The following is a 23,584-nucleotide window of genomic DNA, read 5'->3' on the forward strand; positions in this document are numbered from 1 at the left end:
CGTGCCAGGAGCGGGACGTGCGGCCAGGCTGCTGCCCCGGTCACCACCCTGCTCCTGGTGGGACGGGGACAAGCATCGGGACGCCTGGAGGGGTCTCCCAGGAGCTGGGCACCCCCTGTGTCCGGACCCCTCCGTCCCACTGCCAGCATGGCCCAGCGGGGGCAAGGAGCAGCCCGCAAAGCCTCCAAGAAGCTGGCGAAGGAGCCAGCAGCAGCAGCAAGGGCGCCCGACATGGATTCCCTGGGCTTCCAAGCCATGGACAGCAACGTGCCGGGGCTGTCCCACGTCATCCTCCAGAAGCTCAACATGAAGAGCTACGAGGACTACAAGTGAGTGAGAGCAGCCAGGGCAGGCTGTGCGGGTGCTGTGTGTCTTCCCCCGAGCTTTGTGTCCCCCCCGGCTCCTGGGTGCACCCCCAGATCCCCCCAGGACAAGGTGACGCCTGTGGCTCCTTGTCCCCGACCAGCTCGGCTCAGGATGTTCTTGGCCAGAGGTGAAATCCCACAAACGCAGAGGGAAGGCACGAGCCCAGCTGGGCTGGGCAGGACCCTACTCACCCCCGCAACGCTTCTGGGCTCCCTTCAGATCTGCCATGGACGGGAGGAAGAGGGGCAGTGATTTTGGCATCCGGACCTACTTCGACATGTTCCAGAAGATGGAGGACACGTTCAAGTTCTGCGCCGAGTGCAAGAAGCTCCCCGATGCCCTCCCTGACCCCAAAAGTCTCCGCCGATGCAAGAGGTACAGGGGAACGTGGTGTGGGGCTGAGTGTCCCCGGGCTCCCAGCAGGGCGAGCTCAGCCCGGTGGCGGGGGTGAGGCTGGGGGAGGCACGGATCCTGCCCACCCCCAGGGCTGGGCACGCTGCCTCTGTCGCCCCAGGTGCCAGAACGTGTACTACTGCGGCGTGGCGTGCCAGCGTGCCAACTGGCCTCTGCACAAGAAGTTCTGCAAGAAGCTGAAGCTGGTGGCCCTGGACCGGCTGGTGGAGTGGCTCGTCTTCACAGGTGGGGCGGGGGGCACTGCTCCACCCCAAATTCCCCCTCACAGCCCATCCCCTGAGCGTGCGGGGTCCCTCCTCCCAGCTCTGCTCACCCAGGACTGGCAGTGCCACTCCCTGCAGCTTGCTGGAGGGGGAATGGGCAGCCTAGCCTGCAGGGCCACCCCTGAAAATCCACTTTTCTGCCCCCAGGTGACATTCCCTTCCCCACGGAGACCTGGACAAAACCCGCTGGGGACGTGGCGGGCTGGGAGGACTGGTTTGCCATGCAGGAGCAGCTGGAGGAGAAGCTGGGAGCTGTCCTGGCCGGGCGCTACATGAGCCTCCTCTGGGCCAACGCGGGGAAACCCCGGCCGGAGGAGGGAGAGCTGCGCGAGTCCGTCCGCCGCCTCGTCACCGACTTCCACTCGCGGCCGCTCACCATCGGCCTGGGGCTGCGGCTCTTCGGCATCGACCCCCTCGCCAAGCCCCTCACCGTCCACGTGGTGGGGGCGTCCCACGTGGAGACCCTCAACACCCGGGTGACCGACTACGACGAGCTGGCGCGGATGTTCCCGGGGCAGCGGGGCATGGAGGTGGTGATGGTGGGGGTGGACGTGGTGGACGGGCCCATCATGAGGCCCCCCCTGGCCACGCCGGGGCCGCAGGGAAGGATTTATCTCAGCAGCTTCAAGGGGCTGTACCACGACTTCTGGGAAGGGCAGGTGGAGACCAAGCTGGCCGCACGCCCCGACCTGGTGGTGGGCTTCCACCCGGGTGAGTGCCCAGGGTGCAGCACCCGAGGCTGCTGGGGACTTTGGGACGTGCCCAGGGCTCACCACGGCTGTGCACCACGCTACCGTGGGCCACCACAGGCAGGGGGGGACACCCTGGGGCTCGGGTGCCAGCAGCACCCAAAGGGGTCCCTGCATTTGGGCTCCAGATCTCGGACCTGGGGCTCAGCCCAGGACCCGGAGCCTGGCGGGGAGCGGGGACCGTCCTTGCTGGCAGCCTCACGCTGTGCCAGCCGGGCTTTCTCGGGGTGGGGAGCACAGGCAGCGTGCCCCCCACTCACTGATACGTCCCCACAGGTTTCCACGCCTGCCCTGACCTCATGGCAGGCTGGCTGCCCACGCTGCTGCTGCTGCGGGACTACCGCCTGCCCACCCTCTTCACCGTCTACAGGTGAGCCCCCCGGTGTGCCCCCCGAGCTGGCTGCGGGGATGTCCCCGCAGGGAAGGCCCCAGCCACACAGTCACAGAGACTCCTCCTTTCCTTCTCCCGGCAGTGAGCAGGAGCTGAAGGCCTCGCTGCAGATCCTGGTGGAGCTGGAGACGCACATCACGGGCTACGCCGCCAACCCCTTTGCCTCCCTGCGGCCCGAGCAGGTCTACTCCAGCCCCAACAAGGCGCCCGTCTACTGCAGCTCCTACTACATCACCCTGCTGGGGCCGGCCGCCTCTGTCGGGGAGCTGGAGGGTGGCAGCGATGAGGACTAGCAGGGAAGGGAGCCGTGTTCCCCCAGGGGCACCCGTGAGCTCCTCTGGCCCACCCCACAAACCCTGACCCCCATGCTGCCCATCCCAGCTGCGTGCCACGTGCCAAGGAGGGACGTGGCGATGCCACAGGTTCAGCTCTCCTCTGCACAGCCCAATAAACCACCGCTGGGAGCCAGCCGCCACGTCTCCAGTTTTATTTCCGAAAAGGACCTCGTTTTCCCAAAGAAAATACAGGTCTGAGCCTGCCCCGGCACCCCTCGCACTGGCACGGCCTCCGACTGCGAGACCCGGAGCGCATGGGGCTGCGTGGCCCCCGGCATCCCACAGGGAGCCCCAGGAGGTGGCACTGGGCTGTCACCGACACCCCCACACCCACCCTCCTGTGCCCGGTGCCTACCTTGCAGGGCGGTGCTCGAGCATCGCTCCCCGGGTGCCGCGGTACCCAGCCCGGCACGGCCACGCGCCCAGCCCGGCCACGGCTGGACCGAAGGGGCTGGGATGCTGCCGTGGCCCGATGCTGCCTGGCACGAGGAGCGGGGATGTCCCCTCCCTGTGGGACAGCAGGTCCGGCGTGGCGATGGTGACAACGTCCCACACGGGCACCCGCGGCGGCTCAGGGTCGCCGGCACCCCCACGGGGCTCCCCTGCGCCCTGCCGGCGGGTTCCCCCCTCGGGGTCGGCATCCGTCGGAGGGGACGGGGCAGGTGGCAGGGCTGGCACGGAGGAGAGGACAGTCCGACCGGGCAGGTGGCATGGCACGGTGGCACGGCGCGGCCTCACTCGGCACTGGCGCGTTCCCGCAGCGCCGGCAGCGTCAGGGTCTCCGGCGCCGACTTCTTGCGGGGCCGAGCTTTGGGGGGGGCGAGGAAATCGGGGGCTTCGTCGCTCAGGGGGGTGGAAGGGGCGCTGGCGGGGGCCGAGTGCGTGGCCGTGGGCTGCCCCACCTCGCTGACCGAAATGGTGGGGGCCACCATGCCGATGATCTCGTTGGTGGCCTCCTGCGTCTCCCGCTCGTAGCGCCGCACCTCCTCCATCGTCATGCCTGCCGAGCACACGCGGGCTCACAGCCGCCTCCAGCACGGCCTCGTCCTGCACCCCCCGGTGTCCCCAACCTCATCAGGTGCCAGCCCCGGGCACGGCGTCCCCGTGGGGCAGGGGACAAGGGCTGGAGCAGAGGGGCAGCGGGTGAAGGCGAGGTGGCAGCAAAACCCTGCGGGGAGGGGACTGAGCCATGCCGGGGGGCGCAGCGGTGGTGCAGGGGGGCTCCATGTGCACGGGGACCACCAACGTGTGCCGAGGTGGGAACCCAAGGGGAACCAGGCAGGGCGGGCAGGGGGCACGGGGAGCAGGAGGAACAGCCAACACGGTTGGTGGCATCGGGGGTCCCGCGCGCAGAGGGGCTGGGGGACGCCGCGGGGACTCACCGCACCACTCGTCCACCCAGGTGAAGGCCTGCCGGTGCCCGATCAGCAGGATGTCCCGGATCACCTGTGACACCGGCCGTCAGCACCCACACCCAGGTGACCCCGCGCCGCCCTCGGCCGCCCTCACCTTGTGCACGAACTGCTCCACGCGCGTCTGCAGCCCCCACACCTCGAACTTGACGGTCACCAGCTTGTAGGAGCACATGATGGGCTTGGTGTGCTGGCGCCAGCCCTCCCGCAGCGGCCCCCGGCCCGTCTTGGCCGAGCTGAAGAACCGGGGGTCCTGGGGCGCAGAGCGGGGCCATGAGCCGGGGATGGGGGGACCCGGAGAGGGGCACCCCAAGAAGCTGTCCCCCCCCCAGCCCCGTTACCTCCAGGCTGCGGTAGTAGCGCTCGGGGATCTCGTCGAAGGCGATGTCCAGGAAGGAGACCTCGTGGTCGCCCAGGATTTTATCGCTGTGGAAGATCTGGGGTGGGCAGGGAGGGTGAGAGGGGTCAGCACCGGCCACGTGTACTCCCCCCTCGGTGAGTTTGCCGGGTCTCAGCCGTGCCACCAGCTCAGGAGGCGGGGAGGGCCGCGGCCGGTGCCACTCACGTTCTCGCTGTCCCCGCAGTTGTCCTCGTATTTGGTCTCGATGTAGATGGAGAACTTGGGCAGGAAGGAGCACTGCGGGGAGAGCGCCTGGGAGCTGGTCCCCGAGGGACGCCCACCCTGGCGCCCCCTCCCCAGCCACATGATGGGAAAGGGACCGGGCCCCCCCCCGTGCCCTTACCGTGTACTCTGCAGGGCCGCGCGGCACGCCAGCATCACGGGTGGCACCGTGGGGGAAGAGAGGGAGAGGTGAGACCGGGACACGGCTGGCCCCGCAGTGCCGGGCGGCCCCGTCCCCGTGTCTCACCCGTGATGGTGTAGGGGTAGTAGTTCCAGGCCTTCTCCGTGATGTAGAAGATTCGGGGGGTCACCGCCCGGGCCCAGCTCGGCAGCTTGCTGTTTTGGGGGAGGGAGGCAGGATACGGCCCAGGAGCACGGCCCTGTCGTGCCGGCACAGCTCCCAGACCCCCATCACCTCCCCAGGGACCTCACCCCTTCCCCAGAACCCCTCCACCACCCCAGAACCCCCCATCACCCCAAGACCCTCCCCATCACCCCAAGACCAGGTCCCCATCGCGGTCCTGTCCCCCCACAGGCACCCCTGGCCCCGTTCCCCGGGCAGGATCCGGCCCCGCTCGCCACGGCGGCTGCCTCCCTCCCAGCGGCGGTGTTTTTTGATTAATTTTCAGGTGTTATAAATAACATCCCCGAGAGGAGAATCGTGAGTGCCGCAGCTAAAAATATCCCGTCTAACGCCAGCGACTCCCCGGCGGGGGAGCCGCCGGTGCACGCTCGGCCGCGCGCCGCAGCTGGCGGCGGGGACACGGGGACAGCAGCGCCGCGTGCCTGCGGCCACCCAAAAGGCACCCGGGGCTGCGTGTGGGGACACGGGGACACCCCGGGACGGGCAGGGGAGCAGCCGGGGGTGTCCCCGCACAGCCCGGGGCGGTGCAGTGGGACCCATGGGGAGGGGTGGGCTGGGAGAGGGTGAGGCCCCCAAGGATGGGGGCACCCCAGGACATGGGTGCGCACCAGGAGATGTACACGTCCCTAAGATGGGTGCAGTCCCCGAAGATGGGTGGGGTGCACCCCAGGAGATGGGTGCAGTCCCCAAGGGTAGGTGCTGCCCCTAGGAGCTTCCTGGGGTGTACACACCCCAGGAGATGGGTGCAGACCCCGAAGAGATGGGTGCACCCCAGGAGATGGGTGCAGTCCCCAAAGGTAGGTGCAGCCCCCAGGAGATGCGCACACCCCAGGAGATGAGAAGGGTGCAGTCCCTGAAGATGGGTGCAGCCCTCAGGAGATGGATGCAATCCCAAAGATGGGTGCAGCCCCTAAGAGATGTGCGCACCCCAAAGATGAGTGCAGTCCCCAAAGATGGGTGAACACCAGGAGATGAGTGAAGTCCCCAAAGATGGGTGCAGTCCCCGAAGATGGGTGCACACCAGGAGATGGGGGCTCCCCTGGGAGATGGGTGCATCCCCCAAAAGGTGGGTGCATCCCCGGAGGCAGGTGCAGCCCCTCTTTGGGAAGGCTGCTCCCTGAGGATTTTGGGAGCAGGGACGGGGTCACACCACCCCCTGCCCGTGCCCCCCAGCACAGCAGTGTCCCCGCGGAGCTGGGGCAGGACGGGACCACAGTCGGGTGCCTCACCTGGAGAGGTGGACGCGCTTCTCGGTGAACTGGCCGGGGCCATGGACGGGGTCCTCGTGGGGCTCGTTCTTCACCACCTCCACGCCCTCGCCCTTCTCGCTCTCCTGGTGGCTGTGCTTGCTGATGGTGTACAGCTGCCCCACGCGGTACTGCAGTGAGCGAGAGGGGAAACTGAGGCACGGAGCAAAGCGGTGCCAGAGCCCGAGCCGTGCAGCAGGCAGGCGTCTCCCCAGGGTCCCCCTGCTCTCACGCATGGGCGAGGGCCGGATCCTGCCCTTCCCACTGCCCAGGTACCTGCAGCGATTTCCCTGCCTGCCTGCCTGGGCAGGCCAGGAAAAAAAAAAAAAAAACAAAACCCACGGCCGTGTGTGCCCGTACTCGGCGGTGCGGCGGCGCAGTGACCGCATTGTTGTTGTGCCCGAGATCCCATCCATCATCCCGGCTGCCGGGCAGGTCTCCTCACCGCTCCGCCTAACTGCAAACCTTCCCCAGGTGCTGCCACAAACCCGCAGGTGTGGGTGCAGCTGCCGCGAGCCCCTGCTCCCCAGAACGGCCCCAGCCATTGCTGCTGCTTGCTGGAGGGGATTTGGGCCGCTCCGGCAGCACCCAAAACGCAGCCCTTTGCCTGCCACCTCTGCGCTGCCCCGGGGGCACCGTGCACAGCGATGGGATGTGCCGGGGGGCCCTGTGCTCGCACCCCAAAACACCACACAGCGCATCCCGCACCCAACAACTGTGGCCAAAATGACTTAACCGAGGCACAGTCCTCACCCCGAGGGGACAGTAGCGGGGACTGGGGTGTCCCCCAGCCCATCTGATCCCCCAGGACCACCACCCAGTGCCCCCCACGCTCCCCAGGGGGGGGACACCCCCGCACCTCCTCGGTGGTGAGCGGCATGCAGATGCGGTACTCCTTGACGAGCATGGTGGCGGGGTCAGGCGTCGGCGCTGGCGGGGGCGCAGCTCATCCTATGGGGGGGGGACGGACGGACACACACACATGGGGTGGCAGCGGGCTGCGGGAGCGGACGCCCACGCTGGCACCGCGCCGCGAGCACCGGTGACTTCACGCGGCGTTGCCATGGCAGTGCTGCGAGGTCACCGGTGCGAGGAGCAGCCCCAGGCGCACCGGCCACGGGGACACCCCGGCACCCCGGGGCACCCCGACACCCCCAGGGCATGCCTGAACCCCCTCCTTGCCGTGCAGACACCCGCAGCCCGGTGCAGCTGTCCTGGAGCACATGTATGTTGTTCTCTCCCCACCCTCCCTCCCCAAAAACGGCGCTATCAGTTTGGGGGTGCCACATCCCCATCCTGCCACGCAGACGGCTGTGGGGACAACGGGATGGGTGGGATAAGACCCATGGGGTCATGACAGACCCTGACCCCAGTCCTGCTCCCACCTGGGTGCCCCCAGGGAGCACCCACAGCCGTGTCCCCACGAGGTTGGGGCTCTGTGGGGGTCCCTCCCCTGGTGACACCCAGCCAGGGGCACTGCCAGGCTGCTCCGCTTGCCCCTGGTCCCCGCTCCAGCTGCAGCAGCTTGGGGGGGGCTCCTGGCCATGGCCTGCAGCCCCAAGGGACACAGAGGGGACACAGAGGGGACACAGAAGGGACACGGCAGGGATGCAAGCCCCCAGACAGACACCTCAAGTGGGGCTCAGACCTGGCCCCCTTTGGGGAAGCTGATGGGGGCTGCCTGGGAGTTGCTTGTCCAGACGGGGACACGGAGGTGTCCCTAGGGCCACAGGGTCACTGAGGGCCACAGGGACATCTCGGGGGGTCACAGGGGCTTCCAGCTGATGGGGAAGGGGGCCGGGTGCTGGTGCTGGCTTGCAAGACGCTAAACCCCTCTCGGCGGGCTCCTCACCCACCGCCAGCGACAGAGGTGGCCCTGGCATGCGGCGCAGCCAGCTGAAGGAGGGGACCCCCCTGGGGACCCCCAACCAGCCTGGGGCTGAACCGTGCGCTCCAGTCGGCCCGGGGCTGCCGGAGAGGGGTGCCCGCTGCTCCATCACCCCCCTCCCCACCGCCCGCCCCGCTCATCCCGGGGCCCCGGCTGCCGGCTCGGGTATCGTGAGGGGGAGCCCCCCGGCCCCGGCTCCGCCGCCCCCCGCCCCGGCCGCACTCACCCGGGCCCGCAGCGGTGCCCGCTCCCCGCTCCCCGCTCCCCGCCGCCGCCGTGCCCCGGCCGCCCCGGGCCGTGCGCAGGAGCTGCCGCCTCCCGCGCCGCCGCTCCGGTGCACACCGACCCCTAGGGGGAGGAATCCGCCGCGCACCGGCACCGGCACCGCTCCTGCACCGGCAACCGAGCCGCACCGGGGCTCCCCACGGCACGGCACGGCACGGCACGGCGCGGCACGGCGGCTCCCCATGGCACAGCACCGGCGCGCCCCATAGCGCGCTATTTGGGTACCCCATGGCACGGCACGGCACGGCACGGCAGCGGGGCTCCCCACGGCACGGCACGGCACGGCACCGGGGCACCCCAAGGCACGGCACGGCACCGGCGCCCAGCCACTCCCGGTGCCACCACCGCACACCCCGGGGCCACGAGATCCCTGCGTGGGGTGCAGCGGGCTGGGAGCCCCCCCACACACCCCCCACACACCCCCAGCCCACCCGTGGCTGCCTCCCCACGCCCCAGCCTCCCCGTGCCCCCCGGCCGCAGCCCCGCTGCGTTCCCCGTTACCGGCACCAAGCGCTGCAACTCATCGCCGGTGACGGCCGCCGCGCGCTCCCGCGCCTCTTTCCTCTATGAATTTCAATCAACTCAGGCACTAAAAATAGCTCCGCTCCGGCGCTGGGCAGGGCTGCGCCGGGCCGTGCGGTTTTTTTTTCCTTTATTTGCTCAAAAAATTTCTGCCTCGAGAGGCTCCGACGGCCGAGCGCGGGCCCCATCGGCAGGGCGAAGGTCGCGGTGGCGAGGTGACAGCCAGCGTGGGGTTGTGGCACCCGGCTGGGAGGTGGCAGGGACAAGGCGGTGGCACGGTGGTGGCAGGGAGGTGGCACTGGTGAAGAAGCAGGGGGAGGGCAGCCTGGCTAAAAGCAGCGGTGATGTCTGGGGAGGCAAAACCCGAGGGAGCAGCATGGGTTGGGGACAGCGTGGGGACACCGTGCCCCGTGGGTGCCTGTCTCCCGTGCCTACAGGACACGCCTGCACCGCTCTGCGCCCTTCTTCCCAGCGTGGTGGCACCCTCCTGTGCCACCAGCCTCGTGGTGGCACCCCCGTGTCCTCAGGCAGGGGACTCCCTGCTGCCACCACGGTGTGGAACAGCAGGCACGGCACGGGCGCAGCCGCTCCAACCGCGGGGGCTCTCACTCAGGTGACGGTGACAGACCTCTCCCCGAGCTTGGGGACTGTGCCCCCCCCCAGCAGCCACATTCCTCCCGAACCCGTTCTGCAGGGTCCTGCGATGCCAAGTCAGAAGCATCCCGGCTGTTTTTTTTCCTGGTCGTGCCCCGTTTAACTCCAGCAGGAGAGAAGAGGAGCTGCCGAAGGCCGGTGTCCCCCTGCTACCATGCAGCCCCAGGGGGGTGACTCAGAACAGCCCCACCCAGCCATGAAAAAAAAAAAAAAAGGGGAAGAAAGCGGAGCAGAAGCAAGTGAAAAACGACCCAAATTTAATCCCAAAGCCCTCCCCGCCCCCAGGCCATCGGGATCCCCCCCCACCCGGCTCCCCCCCCGCCGGCACCCCCAGCACCACCGCTGCTCCCCGGCACGGGGGGAGGCCGGGAGGAAGGAGCTCTCCGAGGCGTCCGGCCTCTTCCTCAGCTCCCTGCCCGGCCCCGTGGCCACCCCGCCGCCCTCAGGAACGGGTCCTGATGAAGACCATCTTGGTGGAGTAGACCAGGTCCACAAGGTAGGCGAGGAAGTTGAAGATGGTGAGGAAGGTGACCCCCAGGTGCTTGTTCCAGGAGCAGTTCGCGCCGCAGGGGCTGGGCCGGCTCCTGTTGTTGAAGCTGTAGAAGGGCCAGATGATGACAGCGGTGAGGTACATGAGCATGGCCAGCGCGTTGTAGGCCACCAGCACCTTCTCCAGCGGGCAGGGAATGTAGCTGAGGCAGCGGCCGATGGTGAAGATGATGATGAGGAGGGTGATGACAAAGCAGACGGAGTAGACGGCCACGCACCACTGCAGGCCGGGCACGGAGTCGTAGGTATCCAGCAAGGAGAAGATGAGACACGCCACGTAGGCTTCAAACACCTTGAGGAGACCGGGCACGGTGGAGAGGAAGCTGCTGATGTCCCCCGGTTTGGCGCGGGTGAGCCCCACCTCGAGGGCGTAGGCGAGGAAGCAGAGGCAGGATATGGCCGTGGCGGCCGCCTGGCGCATGCAGATGCTGCTGCTGCAAGGGCTGCCGATGAAAACGGAGGGGAACACCACCGAGCTGGTGAAGATCATCAGCGCCGCCAGCATGGAGAAGGCCGAGGTGAAGTCGTCCCAGGAGAGGGGCAGCTTGGGGTAGAGCTCAAACAGCTCCAGCAGGACGATCAGCAGCGTGACGGCGAAGCAGAAGCCCCAGCTGAACATGCACCACGTCCCGTAGGGGCCCCCGTAAACCCCGGTGGAGGCCACCAGGCTGAAGGCGATGCAGGACAGCAGGATGGCGAAGAGCCGGGCGATGCCCACCCAGGAGGTGACGGCTCGCAGATTCATCCTCACCAACGCCATGGCCCCGCCGAGCTCCCAAGCTGAGCGCCGGGAAGTGGCCACCGCCTGCTTCCGCTATTTTCTGCGTGCCGGCACCGAGGGGTGGAGCGCACGGGGGGGAGCCGCCGGCCGCCGGCCCACGCACAACATCCCCGGGGGTCCCAAACCACAAACCCCGCTCCCCGTCCCCAGCACGGCCCCGCACGGCCCGGGGCTGGCTGCGGGTGGATCATTAACGCGGGGCCGGCGCTGCTGGTGACGGTTCACGGTTCGACGGGGGGGGGCCGGGTGCTGGCACCCAGCCCGGGCCCCGCCTCGGGGGCGGGAGGCACCAAGGGGGCTCTCCGCACCCCAGCAGCACCCAGGGGGCCCCCGCGCCCTGCCGGTGCTGCAGTGAGGATTTCGGGGTGCTGCGCCCTAACATCCTAGGGCTCCTTGGAAATGTCCCCGTGCCGGGGGGAGGCAGGGGGCCCGGGGTCCCCAGCCGGGGGTGACGCAGCGGGGAGCAGCAGGGTGTAGCCCGCACACCTCTGGGTGCTGCTGCCGCTCCCTGCGGGCACGGCCGGGGCCCGATAAGCGGCTCAAAGTCCGGGTGCGCCCGCTGCCGTCACCGGGCTGGGCCGGTGGGGTGACAGCAGGGAGGGGACCCGCGCCCTGCTAGCCCCCGGGGACACCACCGCAGCAGGGGGTGGCAGGGGGAGGATGACGATGGTGGATGCTGAAGGCTCCGGCTTCACCTTTAATGCCGAGCGGGCTTCGGGGGATCCTGGTGAAGCCCAGTGGCGAGGCTGGGGGTGACTTGGGGACGGGGACACCCTGGGAGCCCCCTCTGCTCACATCCTTGAGCCAGCGTGGGCCGGGGGGGGGGTGCGAGGCGTCCCTCTGCACCCAATGAGGTGTCCGGGGATGGGGGAAGGTGACGTCGGGGGGCGTGGGTCCGTCCCCAGCCGGCCAGCCAGAGGTGGCACGGGGCAGCACAGTCACTGGTGGGGCAGGGGACGGGCACCGCCACGGGGTTCGGGGTCCCAGGGCTCAGAGGTTGCTGTCGTCCTCGTCCTTGCCCGGCAGCCCGTTGGCGGGGCTCAGCGCCACCCGGTTGCTCTCGTTCAGCCGCCGCACGCGGTAGCTCTCATAATGCACGTTGTGGGTGATGTCCTTCAGATCCTGCAGGTGGGACCTGCCCGGGGTGGCAGCGAGGAGGAAGGGCACCAAGTCACCGTCACACACCTCCCCTGTGTCTGGGGGTGCCCCCCACCCCCCAACCTCACCCTGGGGTGCTCCAGCAGGGTCCTGGGCACCCCCAGCCCCGTTCCCCAGCTCACCGGATGAGCAGGTCCCGCAGCATGGGGAACTCGCAGTGCATCGGGTTCTCCACTGCAAGGCAAGACAGAGCAGGCTGTGGGGACCTCCTGGGTGGGGTGGGGGCCACCGGACCTCGGGCACAGCCCCACGCCACGGGGAGAGCAGGCAAGGGTGCACCCAGGGGTGCTGCTGCCCTCCAGGACACCCTGTTGGCACCCCGGTCGCCCTTGGCTGCCCTTACCTTCGATGATGCCCCACTTGGTTTTGCGGCCCAGCACCCGCCTGCCGTTCACCTGGTGCTCCTGGTCCGCCCCCACCACGGCGAACGGGATCTTCTCCTGCGGGCCCAGGGGTGCACGGTCACCCCAGGGTGCCACCGCGCTCCCCCCGGCCCCCAAAACGCCAGCATATCCCGGCCCTCACCCGAATCACGTTGTTGAGCAACCGGTCATCAGGGTCCTCGTCGAAGTCCTCCTGCGGGTACACGCTGATGGCGTGGGCCTTCAGGTCCTGCTGGATCTGCGGGGCACGGGGTGTGAGATGGTGCTGGGCTGAGTTTGGGGGCGGGGGGTGTCAGGACCAGGAGCCCCCCGGGGGTGCCCTCACCCGTTGCTTGAACTCTGCCCGCTCCTCCAGGGTGAGCGTGTCGGCCTTGGCGATCACCGGCACCACGTTGACGATCTTGCTGAGCCTCCGCATGAACTCCAGGTCGAGGGGCCTCAGCCTGAGAGGGACGTCCGTCACCCTGCTGCCCCTCCGGCAGCACCCAGGGGTGCCAGGGGTGGGTGGTACTCACCAGTGGCCCGTGGGGGGGACGAAGTACACGCAGCCATGGACCCTGGTGTCTGGGATCTTCCTCTTACGGGTGATGAGGATCTCCTCGCGCAGGTACCTCTCGTACTGCTCGTTGATGTACTTGATGATGGGGTCCCAGCTGGTGACGCAGGGACGGCATCAGAGAGCCCCACGGGGAGGGGGGGGTCACCCTCTCCCAAAATGCTGCCACCTCCCCCGCCCCCGCCCGCACCCTACCAGTTCTCGTTGTTGATCTGGTCCCCGAAGCCCGGCGTGTCCGTCACCGTCAGCTTCATCTTCACACCCTTCTCCTCGATGACTACGGGGCAGGTGGGGGTCAGGGGGCTCCGCGCATGAAGGAGGCTTCCCCTGCTCCTCCCCGGGGCTTAAGGGACACGACCGCACCGGTGGCCTTACCGTGGGTGACCGACTGCAGCTGCACCGTCTTGGGGATGCGCTCCTCCTGGCCGGGCTGCGAGGCTTTGCGGCTCACTTTGGACTTGAAGAGGGTGTTCACCATCGTGGACTTCCCCAGCCCGCTCTGCCCTGAGGGGACACCAGCAGCGCCGCTTTGTCCCCTCTGATGGTATTTATAACCCCTCTCCCTATGGTAACGCCTCGGTACCCACTTAGGAGCATCCCAGTCCCGCAGGACCAAGCTTGGGATGTTTCCCAGCTCCTGGTGCTGCAGGAAGCATCACCACTGTGTCACGCTACAGGATCCATCCTTCCCCAATTTATTGTTTTTTTTTGTTTTGTTGTTTTTTTAATTTATTGTTAAAAGCCTGCTTCTTCCCATCCTCCCCCCGCACTGTGGCATCACGTTTCCAGCCACCAGCCCCGCGAGCGCTCACCGACGACCATGATGTTGAACTCGAAGCCCGTCTTCATGGTCTTGACCCTCATCTGGTCGAGCACGGCTTCGATCCCCACGTAGCCAAAGAGCTCATGCGCCCCCTTGCCGGGCGCAGCGCCCGGGGGCAGCTCCTCGAGCACGGCCGGCGCCTCCATGCTGCTCTCCTGTGGCTCCAGGCTGCTCCCTGCGCGGGGGCGAACGCGGGGTGAGCCCAGAGCTGCCGGGGAGCAGGGACAACCCCAAACCCCGTCCCCAGCTTGCTCCCGTGCCCCGTGGGACGCCCGGGCTGGCTGCTGCTCGCCTCACCGCCGTTACCCCAGCAGCAGCCGCGCAGGCGGGCACGCAGCCCCGGCGCATTCCTGGCAGCTGGCGAGGCAAAGCTCGGCAACGGGGCGCGCCGCCCCCCCGGCACCACAGGCAGAGGGGACGTGGGAGTCCCTTAGCGGCATCATTGGGGTGATTCTGCCCCAATGTGGGCCATCGAGCACCTGCATCCGCCCGAGCCCTCCACGATGCCACCCACAGCTCGGCAAGCGGTGGAGTCTCAAGCACCGGCACCCGGTCCCAGCCAGCAGCATCCTTCATTGTCACCCCGTGCCATGGCCAGCGGGCACCTCGTGGCGCAGCCCTGGTGTGCACGGGGGGGCTCCGGGCACGGCCCTGCACCCTGCTTTGCATCAGGCACCTGTAACCCAGGAGGGGAGCGCAGGCGGTGGCACCGCCATGGGGGCTGGCACCGAGATGCGTGTCCAGCCCCAAGAGGGTGAAGGGTGGCAGTGCCACCACGGTGCCACCGGGTACCAGCAGGACCAGAGCCACCAAGCGTGCAGCCAGAGCCCCTCGCTTTCCGCCCACCCCAGCCCTTTGTGTGGCGGCTTCCAGGGGCCCCCGAGCCCTCATCCCCCTCCTCCTCCTCCTCCTTCTCCTTTTCCCTCCCAGCACGGCCATTGTTCGGGTCCTACCTCTGCGACGCGACGTCCCCGCTCCCACGCAGCTGGCTGGGGACGGGGGGGGGGGGACCCCGGGTGTCCCCGTCCCCCGGTCCCTGCAGCTCCGCAGCCCGGTGCCGTCCCCTCCGGGGCTCAATCGCGGGCTGGCGCCCGGCTGCGCTCGCACATGCCCAGCATGGCAACAACCCTGCCTCCCCCGCCCCCCGCCCATGCACCGAGTTTGCCCGTTCTGAGCTCAGCCGGCACCAACGGGGACCCCGGCACGGCGACGCCCCCATCCCCAAATGGCACCCTGAGCACCCATGGCGTGGGTGGCCCCCGAGCACCCCCACCAGCTCCGTGGCACCCGGGGCTGTCCCCCCCACCCCAGGGCACCCACCTGGCACCGGGCGGTGGTGGGGGAAGCGCCGGGGACCCCCACACGCCCGGCGCTGCCCACCCCGCTGCCGCAGTGCCCCACGGCGCCTGCGTCCCCCAGCCCACGCCGCAGCCTCCCCGCCTGGCACATATGTGCCAGCCATCTCTTGGCGTTGGCGAGGCTCGAGCAGCAGCTTGCCGCCGGCCCAAGCTGCCGACGCAGCCACGTGCCACTTGTCCTGGGGACAGGGACCCGCAGGGTCCAGGAGGCAGACGGAGCGATGCGCTCGGTGCCGTGCGTCCCGGGGAGGGGGCGACCGGGTGCCCCGTGGCCACCAGTGGGCACGAGCCCACCTTGCTGGGTGGTGCTGGATCAACTGCACCTGCCAGGATAATGCAGGTGACCGGGAAGGTGGCAGGGCTGGGGACAGCAGCGCTGCATGGCCTGGCGAGCAGCCGGCTGGGAGCACCCCAGGGTGCTGTGCACGCCGCCCTCCCGGGGGGAGATTTTATCTCTCCAAACCTGGCATGGCCCAGATCCCATCCGCCCACGGTACCACAGCGCCCTTGGTGGCACTGGCTGGGGCTTTCCTCGGAAATGTCAAAACAGCCCGGGACTTCCTGGTGACAGCCGTGACACCCAGCTGGCTGGGGGGGGGGGACAGGCGGCAGGGTGCTGCCCGCAGCAGTGCCTGCTCCCGTGGGTGCCCAGCTTGGAGCAAGCTGGGGGGGCTCGTCCTGCCCTGCTCCCCACTCACCTCAGCACCACGCGGTGCCAGGACCCCCAGCTGCCCCCCACCCTGTCCCCGAGGTTGCCAGGACAGATTCGGAACCAAGCGACGCAGCCACTGCCTGCAGCCACCCCGACGGTGCCCCCACCCCCAGTCCCCAAGCCACAACCAGGAGGACGAGCACCACCCGAGTGCCACCCCGAGCTCAGCGCGGGCAGGAGGAGCTGGGCCAGCCCCGAGCACCCCGCGTGTCCCCACCTCACCTCTGCTCCCCCAAGCAGGGAACACCCCCAGCGCCCCACAAAGCCTCCCCACCTCCGCACCACCGCCACCCCAGGGTGCCCGGCCACCCCAGGCAGGGCGCAGCGCCTGCACCCTCACCTCCCGGGGCTGCGATACCCACGCAGGGGCTCCCAGCACGGCTGTCACCTCCTGCCCCATGCCGTGCCGTGCCATGCCATGCCGGCGGCAGCGCCGAGCAGACACAAACAGCCGGAGGGGTGCGGGTGGAGCCACGCAGAGGCGCTGGGTGCTGCGCCCACGGCCCCCCGGTGCCGCAGGCGGCCCCGCCGCCCTCCGCCAGAAACCGCGGCCGAGAGCGCGGCGGCCGGGCGGCCCATGTGGGGCCATTAGGGAGCTCTTCATTATCTCTTCATGTGGCCCGGGATAATGGCTCCCTGTAGCCGGACCTGTTCCAGGGCTCATTTAGGATGGTTTATTTTCCAGGCAGGGACGAGTAAGCCCGGGTCCGTGGTATCCCGGGATGGTTTAATTACTGATGCGGGGTTAATCGGCACGTTGGCCGGAGAAGCCTGTAATAAGCTCACAGGGGTGGAGGGAGGCAGCGATGGGAAAGGAGCTGAGCATCGCCGGGTGCAGGGAGCGCGGCCGAAAGGCTCGCAGGATGCAGCCACAGTGAGCCTGCCCCTGTGGTGTGGGGACGGAGGGCTTTGGGGTGCAGATCCCCCACCCCTTACAAGAGCCCGTGGTGGCCACGCCGTGGTGACAGTGCCCACCGTGCCACGGCCGGTCCTCACCCTGCTGAGCGTGACCCAGAAACACCACTCCCAACGCCACGCAGGACCCGAGGGGACAGCAGTGACCAGCCCCATCCACAGCCGGACCCGGAGCCGGGCTGGCCGTGGAGCTGCACCGGGCCGGGTGCCGCACACCCACCACAAGCAGAAGAGGAAGTGAGACCATGGGGCCCTGCTGCAGTGACAGGGACCAAAACCCTGCCATGACACCAAGCACCCTGCCCACCAAGCATACAGGAACCAGGGCGCTCGCCCTGCCCCGGCACCCTGTGCCCGCCGGCCTCCCCGCGTGCCTCCGTCCGCCCCTACCTCGGCTCCGGCCGTGTGGCTGCTCCACGAGCTGGTCACTGGGGCCGAATGGCTCCTGGGGTGCAAGGCAGGAGGGAGGCTGCAGCCCACGGCTCCTCCTCCGCTCCTCCTCCTCCTCCTCCTCGCCTCGGGGCCCTGCGTGGGTGATTGGGGTGCTCGGTGTGGAAGTGAAACACGGCGGCCGTGGAAGTGAAGCTCGGCGCTTCCCGAAAACAAAAGAGTGGGCCCGAGCACACCACCAACAGCCCCCAACACCCAGGGCGAACTGTGGCTGCGTGCACCCGTGGGTGCCACTGGCTCAGGCCCTGGTGTCCCCTGGGAGAGGAATTGCCCCGTCCCCACCTCTTCCTGGCACAGGAGCCTCTGTCCCGGTGCCGGTGCCCACGCGCTGCCCTCCGGTTCGCGCCCGCTCCGCAGCCTGGCCCGGCCATGCCCGGCTCGGCCATCCCATCACCAGCCCCCCCGACCCTGCTGTGTCCCCCCCAGCTCGGGTCCAGCCAGGCTGGCTCAGCCACGGGCATTGCTGCGGGATGATTCACTGCAGCCCGGAGCAGATGTATGGATGCCTTCGCGAGCGTTAGTACTTAGAGCCCCGGCGACGGCGGCTTTCAAGGCACCTGAGCGAGACAGGCAATGATCCCCAGGCGTGTAAACAGGCGGCCCCAGCGGCTGCGGCCGTGCCCTGGCCACCCCAGCGTCCTCCCTCCATCCCCGGGGCCGTGCCGTGCTCAGGGCCGGACGCCTGGGCAGGCGGTGGTGGGAGGCAGCGCCAGGGATGCACCGTGCCCAGCGCCCGGGGGCCCCGTGGTGCCACCGCCGTGAGGGGACACTTGGGGGGGCCCTGCCTGTGGTGGCACAGGGCCACGGGCACGTCCCACATCCCACGGGTGACAGCAAGAGCCACGAGCTGCAGCTGGGCACGTGGGCATCGTGCACCACACCGCTGGCACGGATGAAGCCACCGGTGCAGGGACAGCCTGGGGACGGGAGCGGTGGCTTGGGGACCCCAGGAGGGCTCGCTGGGGCTCTGCCGGGGGGGCCCCGCGGCCCCGCTTCCTCCCCACCCTTCCCGGGGCGCGGGTGGTGCGAGCATGTCAAAGCAGACCTTGGCCCCCCGCCACCTCCTCCGCCCCCGGGCCGCTGCGGGAAGGGAGGCAACAGGATCTGTCCCCGTGCCAAGGCGAGGAGGGATGAGGAGGGAAGAAAGCGCTGGACGCGGGACAAGATCGCAGCGATACGAGGCACGAGCGCGGCCCCGGCGCTCGGCGCTGTGGCGGATGCAGCACATGTGTCCCAACCTGTCTCCCCACGCCGGGGAAAACAATCAGTGCCGGGGGGCGGCGTGGAAAGCTCGCCAGGCACCCCGGGGCCGGGCGGGACGGGAGCGCTGCCAGCACCGTGCTCGGCTCCGTGCCGTGCGGCCCCCCTGCCACGCGCCGTGCCGAGCCGTGCCAGGTTGAGCCCCGAAGCACCCAGCCCTGCAGCGCTGGGCACTGAGAAGGATGCAGGTGGGGACTGGTGACAGCGGCAGTGTCCCCAGCGGGTGTTTCAGGGCCAGCCTGGCACTGCCATGGCCACGTCCCCAGCACCAGCTGGGGTGGCTCGAGGTGGCACCAGCACCGGGGCACACAGCGCGCCTCGGGGCTCACCGACAGCAAAGGGGTCCTGGTGGGGACAGGAGGGAGGGACAGAGGGGAGCGACTCCTACCATGCTCCGGCGTCCCTGGGGTGCAGCAGCCGTCCGCAGCCTCACTGGGCCCCTGTGGCCCCACCGAGCTGGCACTGGAGGAGTTCCCCACGAGGGGACCGGTGCCAGTTCCATCCCTTGGTGCTGCTGGGGTCCCCGACATCAGCACCAGCCCCCCGAGGAAGGTGGGCTGGGAGCTCACTTGCACCGTCTGTGGCTGGGACACCAGCTTGAAGGGGGCTGCTTGGGGGGCTGGCAGCAGGGACAGCCCCTCCCCGGGGTCGGTGGCCACGGTGGCAGCAAGGGTGGCATCCCCTGGGCCCCGTGGGGGCGGGCGGGCCAGGCGGGGGCTGGCGCTGAGACAGACCCTGAGCTGCGTCCGGGGCGGCCCCGGAGCCACCTCGGTGGGTGAGGAGGAGGAAGAGGGGGAGGAAGGGCAGCAGGCACGGGGCTGGGTGATGGGACTGCGGGCACCCCACGGCAGCGGGGGGCGTGAGGCCGGCAGGGGGACCCCCGGCTCCTCGGCGATGTGCAGGTCCAGCGCCGGCAGCGAGCCGTGGCCGGTGGCCACGTGGAGGGGACGCTCTGGCTCCGCCGGGAAGACGCTGCTGTGGGACGGCACCTTCTTCAGGCCGGGGCTGGTGGCCGGGGGGGCTCCCGGTGGCCGGGGGGGCGCGGGGCTCTCCAGGCTGGAGGAGGAGCTGCGCAGGCTCTCGCCGTCGCTGCCCGGCCCCGGGCAGGTCTGGAAGGAGGCGACGCGGGCGATGCCGCTGCCGCTGGGGCCCCGGTTGGCGGCGAGGCTGGCGCTGAGCCGGCTCCGCAGCAGCGGGCTGTGGGACGGGCTGGGGCCGCTGCCCATGCGGGGCGCGGGGCTGGGCTGCAGCAACCGGTGGCTCTCGACGGCACCCGAGGGCAGCGGGGACGCAGCGGGGGAGCCAGGCACCTCGTCCACATCCTCCGTGTCCTCCGCCTCAAACGACTTCTTGAGCGCTGGGTGAGAGAGAGGTGGTGTGAGGGTGGCACCCGACGGCACGGCTGAGCCCGGAGCTCATCAGACACCCCCTGCCCCGTGTACCCAGAGTCCCCCCCCGTGCAGCCGGGTGCCAAAGAGCCGTTTGTGAGCCCGGCCCGGATGGGAAACCGGATCGCTGCGGCCGGCCCCACGGCATTGTTCTCCCCGGCTTATCTGCGGGCTGGCCGGCCGGTGCCGCTGCCTCCCCGGCTCCCCCGCGCAGCACACTGCCCGCTTTATTCCCCTGTAAGGGATCCGGCCCTGCGTAACCAGATCCCCGCCGGACCCTCTCGTCCCGCATCCCTCAGGAGCACAGCTCCAGCTGTGGGCACCAGCGCTGAGGATTCCTGCCCTGTTCCAGGGTGTTAACCCTGAAGCCTACTGATGGCGAGGCGGGCCAGCGCTATCGCTACGTGCAGCGGTAACGTTACAGGGCACGTGCTCAGCCTCTGCGGACCCCCACAGCCCTGCCAAGGGCTCTTCCACTTCCCCACGAGCAGCAGGCAGGAGGCTTCACGGATCTAACCACAACCACCAGCCCACGCCGCGTCCCCGGGGCTCCTGTCAGTGCAAACGCGCCTCCCGCTTCCCCCGCGCGCCCCCCACCCACTCGCAGCCCTTTGGGCATCGCAGCAAGCTGGCTGCAGAGCAAAGCCTCCTGCCACGGGGCGTTTGGCAGCGGCGGGGGGCGAGCCGGGGCCCAGGCCGGGCACCCCGCTCCCCCGGGGGCAGCGATCCCTCACAGCCCGGCCAGGCACCGCCGCGGTGGGTCTGAGCAGCCGGGACCCCCGCGAAGCCCCCGTGGGCAGGAAGCGCCTTCGCGGGGTGGCCGCCCCCTCCTTCCCTCCCTCCTTTCCTCCCTCCTTCCCTCTCTCGGCAGCGCGGGGCCCCCCGGGAGCCGCGTTCCTGCCAGATCTGCCAAAGCGGCACCGTTTGGTGCCGGCTCCCACGGAGAGCTCCCACCGAGCGCTTCCTGCGGCGGGGAGCCCCACGCGGCGCCCCGTCCTCCCCGCCGTGCCGCCACGTGCACCGGCGCGAGGCCACCCTCGTCCTCCTCTTCCTCAGCCTCATCCCCTGGCTTGGCCACGGCCCCATCGGTGCTGGGGGCAGTGGGGTGATGGGATGGGGGCCAAGGGGTGGAGGCGATGGGATGGGGGCCGTGGGGTGGGGGCAAAGGGGACCTGGCCAGGGGCGATGGGGCTGGGCTGGGTCTCGCTGCCCCGTCCCCTCCTCAGGTCACTGGCCCCGTGCCCGGGGCTGGGCAGAGGTCAGAGGCCGGGGCACGGGGTGATGCTAATAACAGCTCTCCGCCGGGCAGGTATTTCCCAGGCAGCCAGGCTGCCGGGGGCGGTGGGGACACGGGGGCGATGGGGACACGGGGGGGCGGCCCCACTCTGCTCTACTCTCCATCGCCGCAGCCCGGGGGTACCCCAAACCGCCTCCTTTTACCCCAAATCTTCCCCAGCCCTGAGCCACCCTCGCCATCCTCTGCCCGGCCTCGGTGCCCGGAGCCAGGGGCAGGGCGGGGGCGGCGGAGCAGCCCCGGGGGGGCCGGGGTAGGTGCTCGCATTCCTCCCCGGCGAGGGCAGCAGCAGCCCCAGCGTCAGGTTTCGCCGCCCGCTCCTCCCCACCCTGCCCCTTCCCAAGCCCCTGCCCCGACCCGCCGCGGCCTCCGGCGAGCAGCGAGGGAGGATTTGGGGCCGAAAGGAAAAAAAAAAAAAAAGAAAAAAAATGAAAAGGAAAAAAAAAAAAAAAGAAAAGAAAAGGAAAATTAAAAAAAAAAAAAAAAAAAGAAAGAAAATAAAAGGGAAAAGAAGTTCTCGGTGCTATCGGGCTCCCCGTGCCCGGCCCCATTGAGCAGCGATGGGTGGGAGCGCAACGCGGGACGCGGGGTGCACGCGTGGGGGAGCGCACACGCACCCCCCCCCCATGAGTGTGTATGTACACACACACACATGCACACACACGTGTAAATGCACACACAAACACACACAAACACACACAAACACACGCGCTCCCCTTCCCGGACCGAGCCCAGCCCCGCGCACCCACCCGTGAGCGCAGCCCCGCGTGGGGGCCTGGGGGGCAGCGGGGTCTCGGGGGAGGATTTGGGGGGGCTGGGGAGGGGGGGTCCCGGCCTCACCTTCGAAGTCGGAGAGGATCCCGTCCAGGTGCTCCTTGACCGAGAGCCGGGCCATGGGCGCGGGGGGCCGCGGGGCTGCACCGCATGGGAACCGGAGCGGAACCGGAGCGGAACCGGAGCGGAGCGGAGCAGCGCAGCCCGAACCGGGACGGCGGCGGCTGCCCCGGGCTGTGCGGGCGAGCAGGCGAAGGAGGAGGGGAAAGGAGCGGGAGGAGGGGAGGGGAGGGCTGCAGGGGGCGGGGGCGGCGGGGGGAGGCGCTGCCCTCGCCCCCGCCCCGGCCGGACCCCCCCACCCGCTTCCCCGGGCCAGGCTTGGGGGGCTCCGGTGGTCCCAACCCCGCCAGCCCCACCCCACGACTGCCCTGGGATGCTGCACCCCTCGCCCCCCCACGGACGGGGTCACCCGTGGGTGCTGGAGGAGGACGGGACCCCCCCCGCCACCCACAAGGTGGGAGTGCAGAGCGGTGGCCAGAGCTGGGGACCCCCCCGCCTGGCCCTGCAGCCCCCGTGCAAAGGGGGCACCCAGAGGCCCTGCCCCACGCTGCCCCCTCCCAGGGATGCTCCCAGCACCCGCCTTGGCGCTGCTCAATGTGGGGGTCCTGGGTGGGCGGGGGTCCTGGGGGTCCCGGGTGGGCTGTGCGCCGCAGGCCAGGGATTTCCTGCTTGGAGCAAGAGGAGGAAAACCTGGTGGCGCAGGCAAGCCGCCCGTTGTCACCTCCTCGCCAGGTGTTTGGGTGCCCACTGGGTGTTACCGTCCCCTGTCCTGCATCCTGGAGCATCCCTGGGGACCGGCCACCAGCTGCAGGGACCCGCGCTCCCCGCCAGCATCTTGGGGTGCAGCCCAAGGTGAGTGCCAAGGGGCAGCACCGATGGGCGAGGGGCTGCCCCTCGATAGCCCCGTGGGGTGCTCGAGGGGGGCACCAAGGGTTAAGCCGCCCCCTCCCGGTCCCCAGCCCCAGCGAGGGAGATTGGCAGCAGATGTGGAAGGGAAGGAGCTGGAAATCCCTTCTCCAAACAGGGTCCCGCAGCGCCAGCCCTGCTCCTCACCACCCTCCAGCCGCACGGCCGAGAGTAAACACCCGGCGGCTGCAGCGCATTCCTGCGCTGGGCCCGGGCTGGGGGCTGCAGCCCCACGCCCCCGTCCCCACGGGGAGCCCACGGGTGCAGCCCCAGTGCCGTGTCCTCACCCAGGGGTGCAGGACATGACCGCAGTGTAGTCCCGGCCACATTTGGGGGCTTTCGGAGGTGCCCGCTGGCTCCCCAAGGAAGGGTCTGGCGGTGCTGCGGTGTGCTCCATGAGGCCGGGGTGATTTATTTTCACCCGTGGAGCCGAGCCAGCACTGGGCTCACTGTGCCCGACCCAAGGAAGGCAGCAGCAGGGTGGCCACAGGGCCGGCACCGTGGCCACGGTCGGGGCTCGCGGCGCACTCATGGCAGGGCCAGAAGGGCCGGAGCGCGGTGGCGGCGGTGCGAGGAGCCTTGCAGAAGCTGCCGAGCGGCCCCAAGGAGTTTTGGAGCCGCGACAGCCCCGCAAAGCCATAAAGCTATTGAAAGCGTGTTTGTTTAAACGCACTTCTGGTTTTTTAAGAGCTCTTCAAAGCTGCC

General features: G+C 69.4%; 4 protein-coding genes across 4 annotated transcripts; 1 reads left to right on the forward strand and 3 right to left on the reverse strand.

Annotated features, from left to right (window-relative positions):
* The first annotated feature begins 54 nt into the window (after positions 1-54).
* Positions 55-2,627, forward strand: MSS51 (MSS51 mitochondrial translational activator). The gene is made up of 6 exons (XM_082772190.1): positions 55-329; positions 586-741; positions 881-1,005; positions 1,191-1,754; positions 2,069-2,162; positions 2,266-2,627. Exons 1-6 carry the CDS (start codon positions 148-150, stop codon positions 2,474-2,476), a joined length of 1,332 nt encoding a protein of 443 aa, XP_082628316.1. The 5' UTR covers positions 55-147; the 3' UTR covers positions 2,477-2,627.
* Positions 2,628-2,662: 35 nt separating this feature from the next.
* LOC309883731 (cytoplasmic phosphatidylinositol transfer protein 1-like) lies at positions 2,663-8,975 on the reverse strand. The gene is given in 11 exon segments (XM_082772025.1): positions 2,663-3,518; positions 3,901-3,964; positions 4,028-4,183; positions 4,272-4,367; positions 4,496-4,567; positions 4,674-4,712; positions 4,715-4,785; positions 4,788-4,888; positions 6,146-6,294; positions 7,023-7,114; positions 8,838-8,975. Coding segments are annotated over 10 exon segments (1,062 nt in total). The 5' UTR covers positions 7,071-7,114; positions 8,838-8,975; the 3' UTR covers positions 2,663-3,252.
* LOC309883730 (myeloid-associated differentiation marker-like) lies at positions 8,927-11,365 on the reverse strand. The gene has a single exon (XM_082772024.1). It carries the CDS (start codon positions 10,819-10,821, stop codon positions 9,955-9,957), a length of 867 nt encoding a protein of 288 aa, XP_082628150.1. The 5' UTR covers positions 10,822-11,365; the 3' UTR covers positions 8,927-9,954.
* Positions 11,366-11,508: 143 nt separating this feature from the next.
* On the reverse strand, positions 11,509-22,098 carry SEPTIN12 (septin 12). Its single transcript, XM_082772023.1, has 11 exons — positions 21,980-22,098; positions 18,846-19,814; positions 13,752-13,937; positions 13,315-13,443; positions 13,135-13,216; positions 12,899-13,036; positions 12,709-12,826; positions 12,526-12,621; positions 12,344-12,440; positions 12,123-12,174; positions 11,509-11,977 (listed from the first exon to the last, which is right to left on the reverse strand). The coding sequence occupies exons 1-11, from the start codon at positions 22,032-22,034 to the stop codon at positions 11,833-11,835; spliced, it is 2,067 nt and encodes a 688-aa protein (XP_082628149.1). The 5' UTR covers positions 22,035-22,098; the 3' UTR covers positions 11,509-11,832.
* Positions 22,099-23,584: the final 1,486 nt, after the last annotated feature.

This window comes from Aythya marila (assembly GCF_965140915.1).
Source record: "Aythya marila genome assembly, chromosome: 15".
NCBI classification, from domain to species: Eukaryota; Metazoa; Chordata; class Aves; order Anseriformes; family Anatidae; genus Aythya; species Aythya marila.